The following is a 20,867-nucleotide window of genomic DNA, read 5'->3' as shown; positions in this document are numbered from 1 at the left end:
TAGTGCCAAAAATAACAGGCGCAAAAAAAGTGAAGTGGATAGAAATTGCTTTCAAATTTGCAAATAATCATTTAAATTTTAAACATCTTGTTTAAAATTTAAACTGTATTCCTGATGGCAATATGATGTTAGATGAAAATAGCAGAAAGTTAAGAGAACTGTAATAAAAACTGCAAGAGATATGTTGGGTCTGATAGGAAATTGCAAACGAGGCTAAAGAAAAAAAAAAACTTCAAGGTTTTGAGAATCATAAGAGGGAAAAAAAAAGTATTTGAATGTGGAAATATATTTAGTTAGATGTCAGAACAGTGGATAAAACCATAAGAATTACCAAAAATGATGGGGTTAAGTTAAAACAGAAGAGAAGAATATTTTAGAAGTATGGAGTAAATACTTTAATTTGCTATATGAAGGAGCTTGAAGGAGAGGAAAAGATTTGAATGGGAAGAATTTTGGATAACATTTCTATTTATTGAGGTTGAAAAGATCATGAAAAATGTGAAGTATGGAGAGGTTGCCTATACAGAATAGAACTGGAAAGCTGGAAGGAAAATAGTGTTAATGGTTAAATCACATTATCTATAAGTTCTCTGAAGGGAAAAGTGCCAGTTTTATATTCCAAGACCTTATTTGTAAGGATTAGATACATAAGGATTAGAAGTATTGTGGAATGTATACTTCCCTCCCCCCCCATACAAAAAATCCACTTGGGTGATATCAGCAGTGCACATAGTGAAAGATTTCATCAAGGCATTATTTGCATAAAAAACAAGCATAGCAAACATGGAATTGATGTCAAAGTTTGTTAACACACCCTTGTAGAATATATCTAAGCATTCCAAATCCTTAGATTTGGAATGCAATTGATTCTAGTGGGTTTTATAAGCACATTAATCATACAACTTTGAAATGACAATAAGGTAAAAGCTAATATGGAAAGCACTGACATGAAAAGATACTGTAAGTAATCAGATGGAAACTTGAGTACCACCAGGAAATCTTCTCTTTGGGCTTTGATACTGTCAGCATAAAGGAAATTTCATTATTTTTAGAATTTCATTTAACATGTCCTTGCCCCATCTGGTGGGGAGGGGAGATTTTCAGCTTCACTTTCTCACTCACTTGGATCCATTTTTAATTGCATGCATGAATCTGAATACTGTGAGCATGTCTTGTGAAATTGTGTCCAGTTTACTGATGTGTAGTGGCATCAATCTATTCGGAGGGAGTTTTGATGGTTTCTGCAGAGCTGCTAACTCACTGGATTTACAACAGAGAATCTGTCTTAATTATTTGATTCTTCTCTATTTCATCATTGTATTAAGTTGGCTGTGTCTGACCATTGCCTTGTTATAGTCTTTCAGCAAGATGCTGAAGAAATGACTTAAATTTTAAGAAGACAGTGAATAACTTATTCTAAAATCTGAAAAAGATAAATATTTATTATCTTATATAGATGCAACTTTAATTTCAAGTGGCAGGAAACATGTAGATATCTGCAAACAAATAAGCTTAATGACAGCCTGCAGTGCATAAATGAAATGTAAACAATGTTGCATTTCATGATGGCAGTGTCATATAGGATGTACCACATGTTCATTTGCATCGTTTGTTATAATCTTCCTGAGTTGTGCTGATCATTCAGGTATATTATTCAAGTATGTTTCCTGAGAGCAAAATAGTAAAATAAAAAAAAAGTGGAAGAACAGAAACACTGTTAGTGAAATTGCATGGATATGGGAAAGAAAAGGTCTTCTCAACCTTCAAGCCACACATGGCACTGTACGTTCTAATACCTTTTGTGGTTGGGGTTTTCTTTTGAAAAAAAAAAAAAAAAAAGTTTTGAAAGAAGACAAATTAATGAACTCAAAACTTCTGAATTCCAAGTTCTTGTAAAAGTAAGTCTAAAGTTGCTGATAATTATAGGCATGTTATCCTTAGTCCTTGGAGAAAGTCTTAAGTCTGGCTTGAATAAATCAATATGCTTGTTTCTTTTAAATGTTATGCAGACATTTGAACACTCCTAATATTGCTCCTTAATCCAACATACCTTGCATCCATCTACTGAGGTCATTATTCTTAGGTGTTGAATGTTGTGAAAATTTATTTTACCAGTTTTCAAATGTTTAGACTTCCATTTTGGGAACTGACGACATAGAAGACTAAACAAAGAAATTTATTAAGCAGTAGATGTTCTACAGCATTATTTCTGTCTCAGTGTTGAGAGACCACCAAGAGGTTATTATGAAAGGAAAGAACTGATGTAGTGGAGTCTTGGTTGGGGAGCTGACAAGTACTCAAGGAAGCTTGAAATATAAATTATCCAAAGCCATGTTTGGCAAAAACAAACTGAATTCAGATCTTCTCTTTCTGGTAAAGCTTTGAAAATGCTCCCAGTAGGCAAGTATAGCCTACTGGGAGCATTTCCAGTGCTCTGGAAATATACAGCCAACAAGGTCATTGTTATGAACAAAACTGACTCAACATTTCTGAAGAGGACAGTCTTTCAGTATTTTTCTTGAAGCAGTCAAAATCAGTTTTCTAATAGAATATTGAAACAAATTCACAAAGAAATGAAATTTAATTTCTAGTGCAGTGTGGGCTTTAAAATTCCTGCTTTTCTCTCTCTCTCTTTTTTTTTTTTTTTTTGGAAAGCACTTCTGCTTACAAATGTCCAGTCTAAATTTTTGGAAGTCAGGAGAGCTGGAGACTCAATCCACCCAGGATATTTTTTAAGAATGGATGGGCAGAGACTTGACTTATCAGAAAACTTTAATTTCTTGATTTATCTAGTGAAAACACTACCTAGTTATTTAATAAGTAGCTTTGTTTTTATATTTTATGTATAATAAGTTTTTTGGTAAAATGTATAACAGTTTTTTGGTAATTTTTCTGTAGCTATGCAATGCCTGTCCAGATTTATAGCTATGGGAAGAGCAAATCCCCCACAAATTTGTTAGGTTTAAATCTAAACCCATACTATTAAATAAAGTATTTGGAAGTAAATAACTATATTTGGGTTCTGTTAACTCAAAGATATTAGTAGTTCATAGCATTAACATGAAAAGATTTAGCTTTTATAGTGCAAACTGTATCTTACTTATACAGTAGAAGTCCTCGTATCTGAAGTAATTGAGAGCAATAGTTGATTGGTTAATCAAAAAAGTCAGTTAACTGACAAGTGTTACATTCATTTTTATAAAGGTCAGTAATCTTCGTCTTAGAGGATGAAATGTGATGTTTTGCTGCATCTTATTGTAAACAGTAAGAGGCCCAGCACTGAACCCTGAGAGATGCTGTTAATAACTATCCTCTTCATTCTTTCATCTGAATGAATGAATGAATGAAGAGGATAGTTAATAACTATCCTCTTCATTCATTCAGTCTTTCATATGGAACTGTGTCAAAAGCTTTACTGAAATCAAAATATACGTCAAAATTATTTGCATCCAATTTCTTTAATCACTGCATCATAGCAGTTAATAAGGTTGTCAGACATGATCTCTCTCTTCCTCCTCTTTAACAGGCCCATTCTATGATTCCTGTTAAGGTGAACCTGCAATATACAGTGAAACTTCCCTTTAATGGACAGCCATGGGGAACAAAAATGTGTCCATTAGAGAGAAGTGTCCGCTAACAAGAAGTCTGAGGGAGAAAAAAAAAAGAAAGAATAAACGTTTAATGTAAAATTAAATTAAAATATATACAGATTTTGAACAATATTTTTGTAAATAATATACAATTACATACACAAGAGATAAAGAAAAATCGTTAAACGTTTAATGTAAAATTAAATTAAATTATATACAGATTTTGCACAATATTTTTTTGTAAATAATATACTGTACATACAATTGTGCTATGCATATTATGACTTTATCTTAAGAAAAATACATACAGTAATCACTTAATTTTCTTCTGCACCTTCTTCCGGCTGATAATTTTGTTTTCAACATTTGTTTGGAGTGAAGAAACCGTCGAAAGTCCTTTAGTAAGATACTTCAGCGGCGAAAAACATTTTTAAACGATTGATTTGTATGAGCGCTTCTATTTTCGTCGGTGGTTTGTCGTTAATATGTTCTTCGACATAATGACCTCCTTCCATTTCTTCATCCTCATGAGGAACTTCTTGAAAAATATCGATGATAATGTCGTTGATATCTATAGCACCATCTTCTGCAGTGAGGTTAGAGTCTATATCTTTGTAGCTGAAGTATTGTACATTATCAATAGATGAAGTTCTTGTTCTTCTTGGTGCTCCACATTGCTGTTCACAACTTCAATTTTTGCGTTTGAGAAGCCAGACTTTAAAAACAGTTCACGACAGTTTGTTTTCTAATCGTTTACTGAAGAGGAAATCCATTGAATCGCATCTAGGATGCTGATTTTCTTTGCAAGATCACTCGCACGTTACATCATTCATGTTTGCAATGAGATGTTTTAAAACACATTTTCTGTAGTGAAGTTTAAAATTTTTTATTATCCCTTGATCCAAGGGCTGACACTCTGCAGATGTGTTTGGTGGCAGAAAAAAGATTTGAATGTTGGACAATTCAGTGTGCGGGTGAGACGCAGCATTATCCATGAAAAGAATAATTTTTCTGTTTTGACGAATCATGTTTTGGTTAAAGTGATTTATCCATTTGCTCATGATACCTCGTGTCATCCACGCTTTTTTATTAGACTTCCAGTCAACATTCAAAAGATTCAACTTTATGCCCTTGAAACAACGAGGATTTTGTGGTTTTCCTATAACAAGAGGTTGTTCAAAGTCTCCCAGCATATTTGTACACAATAGTACAGTCAAGCGTTCCTTAAAAATTTTTCCGCCCTGGCACTTTTCGTTTTTTAGACTCGTTGTTTTTTTTAGGAAGAGCTTTAAAAAAAACAACCATTTTGTCACAGTTGTAAATATTCTTAGCTTCAAAATCACTACATAAATCTTCCAATTTGACGGTCCACTCTGTTACAACCCCAGTATCAACAGATCCACCTTCACCACTTACGGTTTTCCAAGAAATTTTATGCCGAGTTTTGAACTTGTCTAGCCATCCCACAGAAGCTTTGAACTCATTTACTCCCATAGATTTCGCAACCTCCAAAGCCTTTTCCTTAATAATAGGCCCATTAATGGGAAGTTTTTTTTTAGCACGTTTGCGACAAAACCACTCATATGTAACATTGTCAGTTTGAAGTCCAACAGTTTTCGGGAATGATTTTTGAACCTGATCATTTCCGTGTTGCCAAAATTGTTTGAGCAGGTCATTTTTTCCCTTTAGGATGTCGCTTACCTGTGTCTTCCCGATTTTGAATTTCGCAGCGAGAGTGCGAACACTATTTTTTTGCCGATCATACGCATTAATGAGTTCGACTTTATCTTTTAAAGTTAAATGTTTACAAGAAGACATTGTGCACTTCACACGACACTGAACAAAACTGAAAACCGAAACTGAAAAGACGAAAGGCCGACCATATCCCCCCCTCTCCCCCCCGCACACACAGAATTCATCAGGAGTTTTACACGTGCCTTAAAATTCTTGAAAAAGGGTTTAGAACCGCGGCGTAAACCTTGATAAAATTCAGAGAATCGGAAATAGAAAATAAACAGACGATTGAGGCAATACGTGGAAGAAAATTTCCTAGAAAAAGGGCCGAAAGCTCGCCTGCTGTCCGTTATGGTGAGATCAAATTAAGTGCTAATCTGAACGAAACAGTGCAGATTGCCTGTCCGCGTCCGTTACAGAGAATGTCCGCTAGATACAGAAGCTTGCAAACACGTTAAAACCAATAGACGAGTTGGGGAATTTGAAAATCTCCGTTGTAGAGAGATGTCCGTTAGGAGAAGTTTCACTGTATATTTAATCACTAACTTAGTCATTTCCCTGGAACAGAAGTCAAGCTTACAAGTTTATAATACTCTCATTGCTCTTTGATCCTCCTTTGTGAATAAGAGACATTTTTACATCTCCACTCTATTGGAACTTTTCCTGAATCCACAAATGCTCTGATAATTATGGTGAAGGGTTTGCATACCTCTTTAGCTGCTGCTCCTAATATAACTGGATAGTAGTAGTGGCAAATAATGCAAGAAAGCAAGTTTATAGAGCATCAGAAAAAAAAAAAAAATCATCCTTGTATTTATTCAAACTACCTACCTCCACAACACCAGATATGAGTTTGTTCCATCAATCAACCACCCACCCTTTGACAGAAAACAAATTTCTGCACATTCAACCTGCAACCATTTTTTCTTAATTTGAATTTATGCCCACTTGTGTGTAGTCTAGGCAAGAGAAGATTCCATCAGCATTGAGCTTACTCTATCCATTCAAGGCCTTAAACACTACAGTTAGATCTCATAGGTGTCTACTCTCCAGACGCTGCAATTTGCATAACTGAAGCCTTTTCTGGGTAAAAAGGGTAAAAGAGTACCCTTTTGTCCTCCTCCAATCTTGTTGCTCTACTCTGCACCCATTCCATCAGATTAACATCTCTATGCAGTACTCAAGATGTGGCCTTGTAGAATGGAATTATCACCTTATCTCTACTGGCAAAATTCCTGTACATCATTGACAAAATCCCCATGAACTCTCCTGGCAGAGTTCATCTGTGGTGCTCAAAAAATTTTATATCTGATTGCACAATTACCTCTAGATCTCTTTTGTTTTCTTCACCCTGAGTGTGATACCACATGGCTGGTTAGTACTCTAGGATTATTGCTACTGGTGTTGAAGTAACTTGTATTTGTTTAGATCTTGTTACAGTAACATACCCTGATTACTGTGAGTAACCACCTAGCCAACCTTTGTTTCACATGCAAGCTTAGACATGAAGCCTGAATATGCTTTCATCAATATCATTAATAAATATAGAAAACAGTGGGCCCGAAACTGAACCCTGCAGGACTCCGATAATAACATAAATCCAAGAAGAGCAGTACCAATTGATAACCACCATCCTTCCACTCGGTCATCCAAAAAAGCCATGAAAGGCTTTTTTGAAAGCCTTTCAGAAAGGCTTTCAAAAGCCTTTCTGAAATCTAAGGATATGATATCAAAATTATTCTTTGCATCCATTCCCTTTGCTATGTCACGGTATCCAACCATATTTTTCTGACAAAATTTCCCCTTAACAAATCTATGCTGTGACTGCAGTAAAACTGCATTCCTCTCTAGTATAGACTGCATTCCTGTCGAGTCCTCCAGTAATTCCTTAACTAGTGACTTCATTATCACTGCTGTAACCGAAGTCAAACTAAACAGGTCTATAATTATTCGTGTCTCCCTTTGTGAATTGAGGATATATTTGTAGATCTCCAGCCCATAGGGACTTCCCCTGAATCTGTGGATTTTCTCATAATCATGGTTAAAGATTTGCTTACTGGATAAATCCTGTCTACCCCAGATGTCTTTTTTGTTGTTGTTTAGCTTCACTTTCTCCTGTACTTCACTCTCAGTTATCACAAAATTGTTTAACTCTCCACGGTTAAAATACCCATTCAGTTTGTTAGCAGTCTGAATAGAATCAACTGTTAATCCATTCATATATAGTGGACCAGTCTAAACAAGTCTTTGCATTCTTTGTCGATTTCTTGTAATCTGATTCAGCTTGCCTGACTCCTTTGTGACTTGATTGCAGCCTAGTTTATATCTACTTTAGGCATTTGTATCTCCTGAATTTGTGTCCCATGCATTTTTTTTTTTTCACTTCCACAATCTCATCACTTCATCTGTCATCCATTTAGGTCTATGCCCTGAACTCTATTTCTTGGTATAAAAAGCCTAGGATAGATTCTACGGTAACATCCCTGAATGCTTCCCATTTAGAATTGGCTGTTGGCAACTTCATCAGTTAGTCCCACTGCGTAGAATTTAAAACTGTCTGTTGTCATTGTAGTCAGCATTTGCGAAAAGATACTTTAATCAGTCTGTATTTTTCAAGCTAGTGGCTTTCTGACCCACCTAACACTGCTTCGATATCAGTAACTATTCTTGCATTCCTTCTTTTCAAGTACAGGGGGTTCTTGATATCTGTTGTAGTTGTGTTCCTAAAAAGCATGACTTATAACGAAGCAACATGTATCGGACATCAATATCCGATTGAACTAGTGTTCAATTATGTGGGAGATGGATTCCAGACCAACTAAAAAATTTGAATTTATATGGAGATGTATATGAATAGGAAATACTTATTTTATTGTAATTGCTAAATAATTAGAAAATACACCGAAATTATTAATAAAACTTAAATAAATTTTTTATTATTCCTATTACAATTGCTCTTCCTCAGCACTTGAAGTTACTTCAACTGTAGCTGAAGTTCCTGTTGCTTCTGTGACTAGCTTTGAGGTTCTCTGACTTTTTTCTTGACGGAGTCTAACTTCATCTGCTTGCCACCACAAATCTTTGCGTCATAAATCTCACGATAGCAAGACAAACTATCATTTATGAGTTGTGTGTTACCTTAGCAGAAATCAGGCAGGTGATCACAACTCTGCAGAATGTCTGTTAATTCATCAGCAAGGTTAAAAACATGCCTAAGATTCTTTGTTGTTAAGCTGTTTTCTTCTGTTGGGACTGTCTTCTTCTTCTTCCACCGTCTCTTCATCAAATGCCTGCCTATTCAGTTCAGTCAATTCTTCATTAGTTAAGGACTGCAGGTGTGACTCAAGCAGTTCTTTAACATCCTCCTTGTCAAGAGCTGGTGTCTTTGGCAAAGACACCAGCTTCCCACGAACTTCTTCAAAGTTTCAAAACCAGTGAAGTCATGCACAGCTTCAGGACAAATGTTCTTCCAAACACTGTTCATATGTCTGTCACTTCATTCCATGCCTCATCAATAATGTACACTGCATCCCTGATGTTAAAAGATCTTCCAAAACTCCTGAACAGTTGGTTTTCCTTCACCATCAGATCAGTCTCATGAATTAGCTTTCTAAATGTTCTTAAACAGTAAACTTTAAAATTTGCTCTGACACCTTGGTCCATAGGCTGAATTACTGTAGTTCGTGGTGGTGGTGGCAGAAACACAACTTTGAGGTTTGGACACAAAGCTTTAAAGTCGATGTCATGGGCTGGGGCATTATCCAACAACAGAAGAATCTTATATGACAAATTTTCGTGTTGGCAATAAGTTTTAGTTCAGGGACAAGACTTTCTACAAACCAGTCACGGAAGATTTGCTTTGTAATCCAAGCCTTTTGCTGGGATTTCCAGATCATAGGGAGGAGAGATTTCATATTTTTCATGGCCCTAGGATTCTCACACTGATACATGAGTAGTGGCTTAAGCCTTTTTTTTCTGCCATTTGCATCACAACAAGCAAAATGTTAAGTGGTCTTTGGAGGCCTTAAACCGTGAGCACTTTTTTCATGGATGGCGTTTCATGTACATTTTGGATGGCATTCTCTTCCAGTAGATGCCAGTTTCATCCATGTTAAAAACTTGTCTTGTCATGACCTTCCTCTACAATCCTAGACAAAGTCAATGCAGATGCCTCTTCATTGTCTGCACTTGCTGCCTCACCTTCTATTCTCACATTTTTAAATCCATAATGGGATTGAAACCTATGAAACCAGCCACAACTCGCACTACAAGTTTCGCTTGCTGAAGCTGAACACTCTACCTCATGTTTAAAAAAAATCATAAAGGCTTGAGGGCCTTCTCCCGAATAAGAGCAAAACTTACTGGAGTATTTTGCTTGTGCAAATCTTCAAGCTAAGTTGAATGCAACTTCTCCATTTTTTCCATAATGCTACTCCTCTGGCTGGAAGTTTTAATTGTTAGAATGTTGGTTTATATACTCTACTTTGCTCACTATCTCCCCTGCATTTTTGATAATTGTACACACTTGTTGGCAGTAAGTCAAGACACTGAGCGATATCAACAGCTCTCTCACCACTTCTACTTTGCTTAATCACTTCTATTTTAACATCTAAAGTCACATTATGTTGCCTTTTCACTTCACTAACTAGGCAACTTTCTTGAATATTTTCTACTCATGATGGATTAGTGAAATATTTTTGGATATATATTCACAGTGGCTCTTCAGTCACAAAAACAACCTGGAGCTGGACATTGTGGGTACACAAGCAGTGCTGTGTGACATCATGGACCTACTGTGCATTGTTTAAGTTCTGTTGTTTACTTTCTAGAATTTACTATTTATTTATTATTTACATTTTTATTTCATTATATATTATCTAAAATTATGATTTACAGTACAGTATAGTATATAGTAATGGCTATACAGCTTTGTAAAATTTATTTGTTGTATTAAATATTTAATGCTTACTTATTACTGTACTTATGTTTTGATACACACTATATATATTTTTACATTTTATATACAGTGTTTAGTTATGAATTTAAATACAGAAGGAGAAAGAGAAGATTCGAGGGAAATATACATGTATGTTTCTGTTCAAACGATGTGTGAATATATGCAATGTATATAGAGTTTACTGTTCTTAATTAATCAACGCGTATGCAAAATGACGTATATCGAGGACCCTCTGTATATCACATCCCTGTAAAAAAAAAAAGTGTTCCTATTAACAAGTACAGACTGCTGAAAAAAATTTTACTCAATGAGTCAGGATGTTCAGTATTATGTTGAGCTCTATGTAGGCTATATTTGGCTACTACGTGAGAAATTTTTAGATTTGATTCAATCTGATCATATTTTGAATCCATCTGTTTCCATCACAGTGTGTATGATTTCTGCATCATCCAGAATTTCATTTTCTGACAGATCGCCACTGCCATTTTTTTTTGGAAAACATTGAATCAATTGTATATCTCCTTTCTGTAAACCTTTGAAACCTTCAGTTTTTTTTTTTTTTTTTTTTTTTTTTTTGGCCCTGGGTGCCAAGTGATTGTGACAGTGATTTCTCTGTACTTCCAGTGTGATTTCCAAAAGTGATTTACAGTTATTTTACTTTCCTGTCGTTAAGAAATCTATTTATTTCATAACCGCTCTTGCTACAAAAGTTCTTGTACAGAGCAAGGAAGGCAAGCCACCTTTCTTTTTTTCTCATAGTTTATTACTAACCCCTATTACTTCTCGCTTGGTCACGCCAGGCACTGCTCCTGCCTCCCCGTGGCAGGGCCGGAAATCTTGGCAGAAAAGTTAATCTGCCAAGGACTGAAAGGAGCAAAAAATGGACTATACCAATACTGACTCTTGTGGGAATAATGCCCCAACACATTCTAGAGAGCAGGAAGATCACAACCCTTCCTATGCTAAGAGACAAAGGAAGGATACAGACCAGAATATTTGGCCTCACTTCCTTACAATACATTCCTTGACTGACCAGCCAGTCAGCAAGCTCTCTTTTCTGATTCAGAAATGTTTAGAGAATGCTGCTGGCTCACCAAAAATGGTTTGCAGGGTAAAATCAGGTTGTTGAAACAACCCAACACAAGCACTCTGAGAAGTTACTTAAATTGAAAACACTTGGAGGAACTCCCATAGGAGTGTCACCTCATGCCACTTTAAACTATTCTAAAGGAGTTATAACTGAGTGTGATCTTCTACATGTATCCGAGTAAGAAATTAAACAAGAACTCAGACCAAAATGTTATTTAAGTTAAAAGAATCCTAATTAAAAAGGATGGTTCATTACTTCCAACCAGAAACATCATACTAATGTTCAACTTGCCAAATCCACCAACTGCTGTAAAGGCTGGATGCTTGAAGGCTGGATATAAATGTCAGAAATTTGGGCATTCACAGGCAGTATGTCGAGGGACTGCTGTATGTGCTTCATGTGGATCTAAAGATCATATCCATACTGAATGTTCTGCACACTCTTTACAGTGTCCAAACTGCAGAGGCAATCATTTTGCTTACTCTAAAGACTGAAACGTGGAAAAAAGAAAATTATTCAGAAGTAGAAAACCGAGCATTAAGTTTCCTATCTAGAAGCAAATAAACATATCACCAATTGCAGTAACACGCTCATATGCAGCAACTGTTCAACAGCATAAACAGATAACTGCTGTTACTACCACTGTGTTTCAAACTAACGTTACAGTTCTGCCCAACATCTCTATCTGATTGGGCTCTCTCAATTCTAGCTCCATCAGCAAAATCACTCTCAACACCAGCTTCCAGTCAAGTCATCAATACACCTGTTACAATTCTGCCAAACACTCCTTCCACGTAACAGCCAACCACAAATACAGATAAAGACAGATACAGATGACAAACTCTGTCCATGATCATATGAATACATATATGAAAAAAAAAGTCTCAGAGGAACCAATCTTAGAGATACATACCAAGGAAGAGCTGGAAGTTCGTCCATTTTTCCCCAGAAAAGAGAGAAAACCTGAGCGATCCAAGCAGACCCCCACTCGTAAAAAGACAAATACAAAGCAATACAGTGTGCACAATAATACAGTGGAATTGTCTAGGTTTCCACAGTAACATTGATGACGTTCGCGACCTAATTGATAAATATCATCCGGTAGGTGTTTGTCTTCAAGAAACTAACCTAACTCCACAAGTAAACACAGCAGTGAACCGTTACGGCACCTATAGACAAGAGCTCATTGCGGAGTGGCAATTTTAATCGACTCCAGAATTCCATGTAAACGCCTCCAACTCCAGACATCTTTGGAAGCAGTTGCAGTAAGAGTCTCAGTCCAGTTTACATTCTCACTGGTTTCACTTTACCTTCCCCCAAATCAAGAGTATGCGTATTCAGATCTAGAAGCATTAGTAACCCGGCTATCACCTCCGGTCTGTATCATGGGAGATTTAAATGGACACCATCCCCCATGTGGGGATCTCGCCACCAAGACAAATGTGCTAAAATGATTGAAAAATTATTGGCAGAGCAAAATCTCACTCCTTAATACTGGAGTTGAGACATCCATTTGCCCACTGGAACAGACTCTGCATCGACATTTCCATATGTTCTCCTGTCCTATATCCACTGATTGAATGAACAATCCTCTTAATGGCAACCGTTTCCCTGTGGTCTGCAAAATATTAACAAATGACGTTGCACATCACGATGGCCAAAAAAGATGGCGATTCCATAAAGCTGACTGGACAAAATATAAAACAATTGCAGCAATAGTTGAACAAATAATCACCACTCAGCCTATAGACAATGCTATAGCTCATGTCACGAACCAAATTTTAATAGCAGCTGAAGCTACAGTACCTCTGTCATCTGAAAAATATCATAAACATGCCACAGCACGGTGGAATGAAGAATGCAGTATAGCCGGGAGAGAGTGAGAGAAGAATGAATAAGGCTTGGAATCTCTTCCGAAAGTATCCCATCTCCACCAACCTCAAATTTTAAAAAAAGCCAGAGCCAGATATACCCAGCGTAGAAGTAGAAAGGAATCATGGATATGTTTTGCCTCCACAATTAACAAAAATACAGATACCCATGTCATATGGAACAAAATCAGAAAACTAAATGGGAAATTTCTTTCGGTTCCAACTCCACTAATAATCTGGAATGGACAGGAGATCACTAACTCCAAGGAAATTGCAAACATACTTGTAACTACTTTTGCAAATATATCAGCATATATCCCGTCCTTTCAGAAAACAAAAACTGTAGCTGAAAAATACAGACTAAACTTTAATAACAGCCAACAACTCCCATATAATCAGCCTTTCAACATAGAAGAATTGCAAAAAGCTCTGGCTAAGTCTAGAAAGAGTGCAGCAGGACCTGATGGAGTTCACTATGAAATGATCCAAAAACTTAAAAATCTCCAAAACCATTACTTATTCTATACAATAGAATTTGTGGAAAACTACTATCCAAACTCCTACCTTTCCTAAACCTGGCAAAGATCATACGATCCCCACAAATTATCAACCAATAGCTCTAACAAGTTTCCTTGGGAAAACCTTTGAGAGAATGGTTAACAACCGATTAACCTGGTTCTTGGAAACATAATGTACTTAACATAAACCAACACGGCTTTTGTAAAAATTAAGCATCTAATTATGATCAGTCTTGACATAGAAAAGGCCTTTGACACTACCTGGCGATATGGCATTCTGAATGACCTCCACAATATCTGTTTGCAAGGCCACTTACCAATCTTGGTAAAAAAAAAAAAAAAAAAAATTCTGAAGCTCAGAACCTTCCAAGTAAAATATCAAAACAATCTGTCACAAACATACTCAGGAAGGAGTTCCTCAGGGTTCAGTGCTGAGTGCAACTTTGTTTGCAATCAAAATAAATTCTATTACAAAAGACTTGCCAATAATAGTTGAAACATTCCTTTATGCAGATGATGTTACTATCTCATGCCATTCACAAAACATGAACATGATTGAAAGGCAATTACAAGGTGCAGTGAAAAAAAATAAATTGTGGACAAAAAACAATGGCCATACATTTCTGTAGAAAGCAAAAAATGTACCCAGATCCAGAAATAAGACTAGAAAACCAGCTGATACCTTTAGAAAATAGTATACGTTTCCTTGGCCTGATTCTCGATAAAAAAAAAAACTTAAACTTTCTGGAACATGTCAAATGCCTCCGAACAACCTGTTTAAAAAACAAAATATTCTCAGTTCTTTCTGCTATAAAGTACACTGCATCTGGGAGCTGATCGGTTCACACTACTTCACCTATACTGTGCAATAATTAGATCAAGACTAGACTATGGAGCCCCTGTGTATAACTCATGTAGACCAAGTGTCATCAAATGGCTTGATTCCATACATCATAGTGCCTTATGAATTTCCTTAGGGGCATACAGAACATCACATGTACAAAGCTTATGCCGACCGGGCTAGCCGAGTGGGTAAAGTACCTGCCCGGCAACCCAAAGGTCGCGGGTTCGATTCCCGCCTCGGGCTTGGATCAAAGTACTGCAAAAACCTTGGTAGGTGCAATATGGCCACAGAAGCAGATGCGCCAACAAAAAAAAAAAAAAAAAAAAACAAAGCTTATATGTAGAGACCCACGAGCCTTCACTAGATCTCCAGAGGCAAATGCTATTATTAAACTGCTATTAAAATCCAAAGTCTTCCTCATCATCCTAATTGGCAGTATCTCTTCCGTCCACAGTGGGAGATCCTCTACAGCAATAAACCAGCTGGAATACGACTGAAAGAAATAGTTTCAAAATGGGGCGTAAGCTTTGACAACATTCACGAGGATAATAGCATAAGTATTCCACCATGGCGCTCTTTAACGCCTAATTATGACACTTATTTTCAGCAGTGGGTAAAAAGCACTCAAGCAAATGTTAACATAAAACAAATGCATGCAGCCCCATCACAGTTCACTGAATATCTTCAAATATATACAGACGGCTCTAAAACAGATAACCAAGTTGGTGCTGCAGTGGTCCTTCCACACACTTATCTCACAGCAACTCCCAAACCAATGCAGTAGCTATTCTGCTGAGCTGTTCACCCTACTAATGGCCTTTAAATACGTTGCATCCTCTAATCTTCTGAAACATCTCATATACACAGATTTTACTGTGCACAATACATTTTATCCAACAAAAGCAGACTCCATCACATCCTGTTCTTTACCAGATATAAGCTCATCTTGTGAAGCTCAAAAACAAGAGTGCAAGTAAATTTCTGTTGGATCCAAGGACATGCAGGCATTGAAGGTAATGAAAGTGCTGATCGAGTAGCAAAGAATCCTACAAATACAAACTTAAGGCTTTACAAAGTTCCACATTCTGATTACAGACCTATCATAAAACAAATTCTCCACACTCAGTGGTCACAAATGTGGCAAAATGAACCAAACAAACTGTTTCAAATAAAACATGAACTTCGGCCATCGAATTCAAGTCTTTGTAAGAATCGGCTTGAAGTCATTTTAACCAGACTGCACATTGGACATACTCGTCTCACACACCTGTACTTACTCACTAAATCAAATCCTCCAGATGTCTTCAATGTTGTCAACTCACTGTAAAACATTTCCTCATAGAATGTCCACAATACCACATGGTGCGACAATCAGCCTTCCATCTCCCTATAAATATTCAGGACTCCCTGACTTTATCACAAATCCTAGGCGATAACTCCATCATTGAAAATATATTTACTTATTTAAAACTAATAGGATATTTTAACCAGATAATAAACCATAATTAAGAAACGTCATTGTCACATAATACTAATAGATAGGTGCAATATGGCTAAAGTTGTATTTGTGCCAAAAAAAAATCCAACAACAACCACCTTCAGTTTTCCAGAAATCAGTTAATAAACTTCTTCAGGACTTTCATTCCTGTGTTCAACTTTGGACCAAAGTTAAATTTGAACTTGGAATTTCGTTCCATGCTACCCATACTATCTTGTAAACATCTAGTGGACCTCAGTGACTTTTAATGATTCTATGTCCTATATTCCTGTCTTCTGTTTTTTACCTTAATCAACCTCAAATTTTTCACTTCCTCCATCACTTTAGACATTCTAGAACCCTTTTATTCACAGGCTAATTCAAGGACATTACATTTGGTTGTGAAAACATGACCTTTATATAGCCCATTCTTCACAAGTTCATCATAATTGATGTAAAAGAGAAACAGAATTATCCAGAAAGGGAATAGCCTTTTCAGGTAAGTTTACTTTCTCTAAGTGGTTCTTTACAGAAGGTACAAATTAATGAAAGAAACCTTTATTTAAGTAATGCCGAGTCCACCTGTGCTGATTGCTAGTGGTAGTAAACTGGGAAAGAGGGACAATTTGTATATTTTTTAAATGCTACTACAGTTGAAAAATTTGTATTTTTAAATGAAGTTTCATTTAGAATGTGTAGTGTGTTCAGTGGCAGTAAGTAGATGCCAGTTGTATTTCTCACTCCTATATATGGTGCTTTAATGTTTTATCTATAGAATGAGCTGGCTGTATTATTATGATCCTGAAATATTTATATGAACTATCATTTGATAGTATATCCTTATGTAAAACCATATCACTATTCCAACAATAGTGTTTTTGTAGGAATTTTTGAAAGCTAAATCCCCAATTTGGCAATTAAAAAATGGGGATATCAGACTTTGCACACTAATTAAATATCTGCATTTGAAGGCATTTCTTACTGAAGTCTAAATGATAACATGCTGATACTTTGCTCTATCGTATTCTTATGTTGCCATTAAAGGTATGTGAAGATGGGTGCTATTCAGGCTGTCCATCACCATGATGTTCAGAAACAGAAATAATAGGAGAAGAAATGGCAATGTCGGCTTCAGAGTGTTCATTGCCACAATGTTCGGAAACAGAAGAAATAGTAGAAGAAATGCCAGTGAAAGATTTAGCTGACTGTTAAGCATATTACTGAGTTTGTTGCCATATCGAGGCAGTCCAATATAGTATATTGGTCAATTGCTTGAAGGTGCAAAAGATTTCTGACATCAAAGTCTAAACAATGGTGCTGTTGTTAAAAAGAGAATTTTGACTCAGCAGAAACTTTTTCAAGAGTTGTATTTATGAAGAAGTTGGTCTTTGATGGTATCTTTCTTGAACTAATCATAATCAGTTGATGTTTAACAGACACTCCAAAGTGAAATCCACATTCAGTCAGAAAACTCTGAATAGGTGCAGAAACAGAAATGAGTAGGCTAATGTTTGAAAGAATATGGTACTGATAATGGTACTTAAAATATATGGTACTTAAAATACAGAATCTGTCTGTATTTTAATATAGACTACTATATGTTGTCTAAATTTATAGTGCATCCTGTAATTTTTAAAAAACCTGCTTTTTCCAAAAAAAAAAAAAAAAACTTTACGAAGAGGTCCCATTTATTTTGCCTATTTTGACCAAAAAATCTGAGTGAAAAAATCATTTTCCTCCTGCTTGCTAGCTTCTGATGAAAGAATGAAGCATGCAGATATACTTTTAATTGGTAAATGAATTTGTTTTACATACTAAAGTTTTGTAACAATCCCTTTGTGAATGAAGAGAGGAGTGTATGTGAGGAGTGTGAGTGGAAACTGCCTTGCTGTATCAAGGTTTTAATAGAGGGAAAGAAATAATTGCTAGTTATATTTAAAATTTTGGTGTATTAGAAAAAGTCCAGTTGCAACTCTACTTATTTGTTAAATTTTTCTAGTTAGTGAATAAATATAGTTCCACCACATTAAGTGTAAGGATTGTACTTGACATTTTACATCTATATGATGTAGCCCAGTGGTCAGGAGCGAGAGTGCATTGCACGCGTTCCTTGAGTGGACTGGGGTTCAAACCCGTGACTACTAAATACGATAAACATTTGTATTGACGATTTATTGTAAACTCTACTGACTTGGTTGTCATGCCAGAGTATAAACAGAAAAATTTGTAATTTAACAGCAGATCATATTATATATACACTTTCAAAAGCTTCAGCAAAGCTTATCACAATGTTGATATCTATTCTGTACAAACTAATACTTTCCTTTTTGTTCTATAGGAGAAGAACAGAAAGAACAAGTACAAGATGTTGAAGATCAAGATGTTTCCTAAATTTTTCAAGTTCACTGTTTAACATCCCAGTAAATGTGACACAGACTGTTTGTATTGGTTGCCCTATAGAGTTCTCCTTTGCTCATCTTGTGAATATCTTGTATTACATGTCACATTATTCTAGTACCCTGGCTACCAACGCACTTGCAGCTTAGTATTTAATGGTTTTTTGACAGTCATCTGTTTTTGGTGTTTCCAAAATTTCATATGTTTCTTCAAACCATGTACTCAGCAAATGGACTAAATCAAACAGTTTAAATCTAAGTTTAGTTTACAATAGGAAGCATTATACATTTTAAAGTAATTTATATGTGAATCTCTAGATCAGGAATCTATGTGCTTATGAAAGCCAGAGGTGAATGTGGTTTTGTTTTACATACAGAGTTGTAGATGCAAAGAATGTGATAGGTGTATAGGAATATTATAAGATTAAAAATTGGGGGGAAAAACAAGTTGCAGCTATAGGACCAATAACCATTATAAAGTATCCAATTTTTTTTTTTTTTTTTCCCTCTCTCCTCTACTTCATTCCAATTCGTGTGTAATTTAATTATACTTTTGACACTGGTTTAGCATTTGTACACGTATGATTAGCTACGATCATATGTTGCGTATTCTTAATTCACACAAAAGTAACTTCTGAGCAGCCTTGGTCAGAAGTTCTCTATTGCTAGAAGTGCTCAGGATGAGCTTGGACATCAATGAAGCTACAGAATGTTTGTTGCTTCTGTCCTTCCTTGTTAAATAAAATATTGGGAACAAAAGAATGTGACAAATGATATCTCTAGAGTTTTTGTTTCTAAAACCAGTAAGGTTGTCAAGTTTCTATATTTGTATTTCAAGTTTGACAGTCATAACTATCCGCGAAAGGTGACCCACTGTGTGATCATAACTTCATGTTGTATGCGTGGAGTTCGTATGGTTAAGTGCGTGTAAAGTCCATTTGATGTTTGTGAGTCCATGATATTCCAAGAAATTTTGTAATGATTGCATTTTATGCTAATGGTTTGCTAAAATACCAGTATAGCTTTAAAATTCCCTAATTGTCAAATGTTTTTACTGAATGTATATTTTTTTCTGAGGATTATGGAACTGTAGGTTTTCTTTCTTGTTGTGATTCCTTTTTATGTATACTATCTTCACATTTAATTTTCCTGTTACTTGTATAAAACTCAGATGCTTTCAGAACATGCTAACCACGATTTCTAACTTAAAATTTTATAAAATACATATATAGAAATCCTAGTTGAAAAATTGCATTGGTTGTGAGTGAGTGAGTGAATGTGTGTGCATTTGTGTGAGTGTGTGCAGATGTTAGATGAAAGCTCAAGTAGCCATAAACTAACTAACTTAGTGAACGTGATTGTAATTAAAATATGAGGAACATTTGGTACATAGCATCAGCAGTTGCTACTTTATGAACAAACCTTGGCTTTCTTTTACTGGCTCTCTGTGTTGGTGTACTGTAATCCAGTTCTGCTGTGTATTCTTATGGAAATAAATACTGTTTTCAGTAGCCAATAAAAATGTCTCATTTAACTGCTCACTTTAGAATATTAACATTACTTCATCCATGTGGTCTGGAATAGACCACTTGAGGCAAGGCAGTAATTTTTAAAATTATAGTATTGTGTCCATACCTGCCACCTTTCTGGATTCTAATGTTCTCACATACACCCTAGAGCTCTGCAATTAAATTCAAATTTAAGGGAAAGTTTTTTTTTTTTTTTTTTTACAATTTAGTTGTAAGGTGTGTTGGTTTGTTTCATTTAACATGTGGAATATGAAAAACAATGTAATGTTAAGGTATTTTCTTTGTATTTGTAGTGCAAAGATAAATTTAATTTTTCCATGTACAGTAATACCCCGAAGTTACGCGATAGGTGGGTCCGACGAAAATCGCGTAAGTCGAATTCGCGTAAGTCGGGGTACAACTTTGCATATAAATACATATAAATTTTGCTTAATTGGGACCAAGGACTAACAAAAACACTAGTTTAGAAAAAAAATATTAATAAAATTGCAGTTCTTTATACATATTAATACAAAATATGTATTAAAAAAACAAATGACTTACGTTAAAAAGTTATTTCGATGTCGATGGCTTCATAAAATTAACAAATTCGTCTGACGACACAGCGCGTTCTTTTTTTCCACGCAGAATTTCTTCGTAGCAAGCTAATAATTTTTTTATTCCTTGCTTTGTAGCTATAACGCGTTCTTCGTTGGAGTCTGTTTTCTAAAATTTTTAAGCCCTTTACAATTGAGCCCTTTTCAATTTTCAACCTGTCAAGTTTGCAATTGTCATGTGCTTTTCGCCGTTGCTTCATTTAGGCCTGTAGTACGTGCAATATCACATGGTCTTTCATTTCGCTCAAAGCGTTTCACAATTTCA

The 20,867-nt window shown here is 35.7% G+C and overlaps 1 protein-coding gene across 1 annotated transcript in view; it reads left to right on the top strand.

The window, feature by feature from the left end:
* LOC150085845 (14-3-3 protein epsilon) overlaps positions 1–19,999 on the top strand; it is a 103,619-nt gene extending 83,620 nt beyond the window's left edge. The window contains exon 5 of the mRNA XM_090374267.1: positions 18,420–19,999. Coding sequence (XP_090230393.1) covers positions 18,420–18,472 — 53 coding nt within the window. The 3' untranslated portion in view covers positions 18,473–19,999. The remainder of the gene's footprint in view (positions 1–18,419) is intronic.
* The last annotated feature ends 868 nt before the right edge of the window (positions 20,000–20,867 follow it).

Source organism: Mastigoproctus giganteus, chromosome 5 (genome assembly GCF_048544385.1).
Source record: "Mastigoproctus giganteus isolate SK-2022 chromosome 5, ASM4854438v1, whole genome shotgun sequence".
Taxonomy (NCBI): domain Eukaryota; kingdom Metazoa; phylum Arthropoda; class Arachnida; order Uropygi; family Thelyphonidae; genus Mastigoproctus; species Mastigoproctus giganteus.
Note: the sequence above shows the minus strand (reverse complement) of the source record. Positions and strands in the feature narration are given on the sequence as shown.